The sequence below is a fragment of the Bolinopsis microptera genome, chromosome 6 (assembly GCF_026151205.1).
Source record: "Bolinopsis microptera isolate Bmic1 chromosome 6, MBARI_Bmic_1.0, whole genome shotgun sequence".
In the NCBI taxonomy this organism is placed as follows: domain Eukaryota; kingdom Metazoa; phylum Ctenophora; class Tentaculata; order Lobata; family Bolinopsidae; genus Bolinopsis; species Bolinopsis microptera.
Genome location: NC_087077.1, coordinates 17,583,815 through 17,589,814, shown reverse-complemented (window position 1 = coordinate 17,589,814; position 6,000 = coordinate 17,583,815). Strand labels below are relative to the sequence as shown.

The 6,000-nt window shown below is 40.0% G+C and overlaps 1 protein-coding gene across 1 annotated transcript in view; it reads right to left on the bottom strand.

The window, feature by feature from the left end:
• Positions 1–285: 285 nt before the first annotated feature.
• The window catches only part of LOC134816253 (probable 2-oxoglutarate dehydrogenase E1 component DHKTD1 homolog, mitochondrial), a 90,984-nt gene continuing 85,269 nt past the window's right edge, over positions 286–6,000 (bottom strand). The window contains exons 21-22 of the mRNA XM_063825011.1: positions 1,045–1,130; positions 286–840 (exon numbers count right to left, since the gene is read on the bottom strand). Coding sequence (XP_063681081.1) covers positions 730–840; positions 1,045–1,130 — 197 coding nt within the window. The 3' untranslated portion in view covers positions 286–729. The remainder of the gene's footprint in view (positions 841–1,044; positions 1,131–6,000) is intronic.

Here is a 6,000-nt window from a genome sequence, read left to right as displayed (position 1 = left end):
CCAATCATGAGCATCTAAGGATTACTTTTAATCGATGTTACGATCGTCGATCACAATGCAATATATACGTCCACTTATAGGGAAGTGTATTTGGGGACTCAAGCGTATTGATTAGAATTAAAGGCTTGTAACGCATCATTACACATTATTTTACCTGGGGACCCCAGGCTATAATGTTCATAAACATATAGAGATTCGGCGGAATGACAGGCTGAGCGCCGCCCAGTAAACATTATCGACCAATGTGCAGTGTGCTCCACCGTAAAGAAAGAAAACACACCGTTTCAAGAGTACTATACCAATTAATATAGGGTCACAGTATAAATAATGATATTGATATTAATAAATAACGTAATATTTATATATACATATACGTATATATACTTTCTACGGCTATAACAGTCTACACAAAAAATAAATATAAAATACCTCAAATACCATGAATACAGTACGGTGCTAATCAAAATCAAACTACAATTTTGGAGTTATTAGGAGTTTTTTGAGTGACGTTCCTGTCCAAACGTTGCTGTATTTATAAAAACTATTCCAACTGCCTAAAAATTACATATATTCTCATAAAAACCAAACATCATTACCACTTCATATATCAATTCATTAATATCTAAGAGTTCCATTTTACCATAATTATTCCTCAAAAGTCCATGATATTGGACATGCATGATATTCGGGTATCGATTTGATACAGCCTTGTAGTGAGATACAAGAATATTATAGGACATGGGAGAAGGCCTGGTTCAGGATCTCCTTGACCTCCACAGCGTGTACTTTGGAGACACCCACTGCTGCAGCCGCGCACTCACTTCTCCCAGCGTACTCCAACTGAAATGGAGGTTAGTTCAGGTTGGCAATTGGTTGATTTTTTAGGGTATTTTTACTCTACTTTCTGGACGAAAACGATTGCACAAACTTAATAATGAAATCAGATTAACAAAATCGTTATTAACAATTAAAATTGCAGCAAATTATGAGATAATTTTGATACAGAAATGAGTATTTGAAAGAGAAGCATTTGAGAACATTTACCTCGTGCCCGAGAATATTCTTGACTCGAGGATTAACAAAACTCCACGCTCCACTGTTCCTAGACTCTTCTTGAGCCCAAAACTTCCCTGCAAAAATAGTGCGTTAGAAATAGGAGACCATGTTACAATGACAAACTGATAATAGAAGTGATATCTTCGGGTGTTTAAAGTGATTTTCGACTTATTTGCTTTAAATGTTTTAACAAACTTAATTAGTGGTGAAGTTAATTTAATTAGCATTAAATTTTTATCCGCATTGCAGTAATTATTTAAATCCTGAGAAATTCATAACTCCTATTCCTTTAATTTTGCAGTATACTCAGTAATAGAGGCAATGGGAACGTCGTTCAATTGGGCTACTACCCAAATCTACCCATGATTAAGTATTCACGCGTCAATGATTATACAGTCCATAATTCAAATTATGTTCTATTCCAGGTAAATTAAAACGACTTGCCAGATCTCCATCAAACTTCATTAGCACAAGATCACATTATCCGCTCAACGGCAGATTTTCGGCCAAATTTTCATACAAATCGTGTTTGGTCTATTTTAAGCCTCTCTTTCGGATCGGGTAAAAAGCCTGGAAGGAGGAAATGATATTCGTTCAATTTCCCGAACATGACCAATGGGAAGATGGGAATGAGTCAGCAGACCAATGAGAGAAGAGATGCTGGTCACGTGATCCACCTGGGAATGTCTATTAAACAGTTTCACTAGCAAGCAATTAGCCTCCGGTGAAGTTAAAGAAAGGATTTCCAGCAAGCTAGTCTCACATTTAACGTGTGAAAGTTGTCTTGTGTCTTAGCAGTTAGAGAGCTGTGAGCGTTAGTTAGTAATAAGTCTTAAAACTAAGAGCTGTGAGCGTTAGTTATAAGTCTTAAAACTAAGAGCTGTGAGCGTTAGTTGTAAGTCTTAAAACTAAGAGCTGTGAGCGTTAGTTGTAAGTCTTAAAACTAAGAGCTGTGAGTGTTAGTTATAAGTCTTAAAACTAAGAGCTGTGAGCGTTAGTTATAAGTCTTAAAACTAAGAGCTGTGAGCGTTAGTTATAAGTCTTAAAACTAAGAGCTGTGAGCGTTAGTTATAAGTCTTAAAACTAAGAGCTGTGAGTGTTAGTTATAAGTCTTAAAACTAAGAGCTGTGAGTGTTAGTTATAAGTCTTAAAACTAAGAGCTGTGAGGGTGAGTTGTAAGTCTTAAAACTAAGAGGTGTGAGCGTGAGTTGTAAGTCTTAAAACTAAGAGTTGTGAGCGTTAGTTATAAGTCTTAAAACTAAGAGCTGTGAGCGTTAGTTATAAGTCTTAAAACTAAGAGCTGTGAGCGTTAGTTATAAGTCTTAAAACTAAGAGCTGTGAGCGTTAGTTATAAGTCTTAAAAGTTAAAACTAAGAGCTGTGAGTGTTAGTTATAAGTCTTAAAACTAAGAGCTGTGAGTGTTAGTTATAAGTCTTAAAACTAAGAGCTGTGAGGGTGAGTTGTAAGTCTTAAAACTAAGAGGTGTGAGCGTGAGTTGTAAGTCTTAAAACTAAGAGTTGTGAGCGTTAGTTATAAGTCTTAAAACTAAGAGCTGTGAGCGTTAGTTATAAGTCTTAAAACTAAGAGCTGTGAGCGTTAGTTATAAGTCTTAAAACTAAGAGCTGTGAGCGTTAGTTATAAGTCTTAAAACTAAGAGCTGTGAGTGTTAGTTATAAGTCTTAAAACTAAGAGCTGTGAGTGTTAGTTATAAGTCTTAAAACTAAGAGCTGTGAGCGTGAGTTGTAAGTCTTAAAACTAAGAGCTGTGAGTGTTAGTTATAAGTCTTAAAACTAAGAGCTGTGAGCGTGAGTTGTAAGTCTTAAAACTAAGAGCTGTGAGCGTTAGTTATAAGTCTTAAAACTAAGAGCTGTGTTAGTTGTAACTCTGGAAACTAGTGGGGTGTTGAACCATATTTGTTTTGACACGCGGCTATAGGCTTTAATTTATCGATGCTAGAAGCTGATTGGTTAATCACAGTCACGTTTCAAGAAAAGTATAGTTCACCTCCCGACTATGATGGCTCAATGATGATGTGGAATTTGTAGTAAGAATTTAAATTGTTCCCAGGAGATATTGAATTTTGCAAGCTTTAGGCAGGTCTGCCGTCTGTATTTTTTTAAATAGCAAAATACCAGACCACACCAGCCTCTAAATTAATAAAACTGTACCCTGAGGTAGTACCTTGAGGTTCTCAGCAAACAGATTAGTTGGGAGAGAGCCAAGAATAAGGGGGAGCTATTTCTGTCTCCGTACAGGCTACACTTTAATGAACTTCTCTCAGAAAGGAGGAAAGTTTATCTCGTACTAAGCATACTCAGGGTCTGCGTTCTTTATATGGCCTCTCTCAGCAGCTATACAGGGTGTTTAAATTATTCAAATTCCTCCTTGCTTGGGTCTAATATGATTGGAGAATATTGTCCGCGGTTAGGGTTAATTACCTGCAGTGAAAAGATTCCATAATATTAATAAGCGTGTGTTCCGGGTATAATTAGAACTTTAAATAATCCGCTGTGATGTTGATATTTTCATGGCTCCTAAAAATTGACAATGCATTAACTTTGTTTAGTCATTTCGAGCAACAAACGTTTTTAACTTATACTTATTTTATGTTTTCCATCCAGTGTTTTTTACTTTTTACTCACAGCTAGTTCCAGAAAATGCGAATGTCACTGCCGAGAAGCGAGGAGTGAGGACTAAATCTTTTAACACAGTTCCGTTAAGGTAACTGCAGGCTGCCAATCGAGGCGGTACGGGTTGATTCAGCGGAGTAGTTACAAATAGAATACTATTTCCTGTTTGCATTGTCCGGGCTCCAATTACCTCCTCTCTCCCCTCTCTCTCTCTCTCCCTCCTCTCCCCTCTCTATAAAGCTATAACACAGGTGCAAACAGCGCACCTAATCTAATTTGCTTTGCTTGCCGGCCGTAGAAGACTAGAGTACAAAGTCGGCAGTTTACCAGTGTTGAGCTAGTGTAGTTATCATCACATGAGAGAGGGGAGAGAGAGAGAGAGAGAGAGAGAGAGAGAGAGAGAGAGAGAGAGAGAGAGAGAGAGAGAGAGAGAGAGAGAGAGAGAGAGAGAGAGAGAGAGAGAGAGAGAGAGAGAGAGAGAGAGAGAGAGAGAGAGAGAGAGAGAGAGAGAGAGAGAGAGAGAGAGAGAGAGAGAGAGAGAGGGGAGAGGGAGACAACTAATAAAATAGCCTAATGTTATTATTTATCTCTCCGCTCAGGTACTGCATTTATCACTTTACTTATTGCAGTTCCTTTTTTCTTTGGAAAATTTGGGGAGAGCGCGGGACGGTGCTGTTGTTTTAGTTTTTCTGTGTTTTTATCTGGTAGTTTGTTAGTGATATTATTTATGGTAGGTGCCAGGGGACACTGCGTCTTGTTTGGGAGGTGATAGAATCATAGATACGGCTCACCAAATACATAATCGAATAGTGGGCTGCTGCCAAAAGTCAAATGATAGAGTTTCACTTTGAAGTTTAGAGCTAAGGATAAGGTTTCCACTTCTAGCTATCAATAAGAAGGAGTAGAGCTAGAAGAAGATAGTATTAACAGTTCCTGCTCAGTGTGACATGTTCTTAACACAGGGATATCTTTTGTAAGTTTGTATCTATGCCTGTCACAGGTCACCGTCGCAGCTTCAGTCAAAAATAAGTAAAAATATTGCCTAAGAAACCCTCAAATTATTTGACATTAAATCGTTTGGTAATGTTATCAAGTTTAAAATATTTTGTCAAATCGTATTTTGGCGAATTTTGGAAACTATGCATAGATTTACAAATTTTTGTTGTGTTTGAAGGTTTAAAAAAACATGGAGTAGTTAATTCGTATATTCCACAGGGAGCTGCGGCTACTTTGTAATTATGCATCGGATTACCCTTAAACTGACACAGAAATGTTAAAGCACACCAACTTTCGTGAATTACCAATTCAATATGAATAATTCAATTTGGACTGAAATCACAATATAAAATATTAGCCACATTAAAAAGTGGCCCAAATGATAATGGTAGGCAGGTAATGATAAACCAATACCCCCCCCCCCCCCCCCAACCAATAGCGTACATATATATATTGTACCAATAGCGTATTTAAACGGTGTAATCATATTGGAACAGTCGCCAGATTGAGGCATGAAAGACAGGGCCGGGGTGAACACTCCGGGTCACGTGATCAGGGCTGGGGCCGGGAGAACACCCGGGTCACGTGATCAGGGCTGGGGCCGGGGAGAACACTCCGGGTCACGTGATCAGGGCTGGGGCCGGGAGAACACTCCGGGTCACGTGATCAGGGCTGGGGCCGGGAGAACACTCCGGGTCACGTGATCAGGGCTGGGGCCGGGGAGAACACTCCGGGTCACGTGATCAGGGCTGGGGCCGGGGAGAACACTCCGGGTAACGTGATCAGGGCTGGGGCCGGGGAGAACACTCCGGGTAACGTGATCAGGGCTGGGGCCGGGGAGAACACTCCGGGTCACGTGATCAGGGCTGGGGCTGGGTGAACACTCCAGGTCACGTGATCAGGGCTGGGGCCGGGAGAACACTCCAGGTCACGTGATCAGGGCTGGGGCCGGGGTGAACACTCCGGGTCACGTGATCAGGGCTGGGGCCGGGAGAACACTCCGGGTCACGTGATCAGCTGACACACTTGATACTAACGACCTAACACCTCGTTTCTGTCGTCATCAGTAGCAGGGACATTAGCGTAATGCAAATGAAGGCTGCAACATTCTCTCTCTAGGTCTCGCTAGAGAGAGAGAATGTTACTGTTCGTCTGTGTCGAGAGAGTTTGACGTGCGTTTACGTACTTCTTATATAGAATTATCAGGGCAGTTCACAGCTTTGCTGGAATCACCTATAATTATATCGCGTACTAAACACAAAGTTTAACAGCTCACTGTGAATTAGTGTTGTATAAGTTAAAGTTACCTTTGCTATAT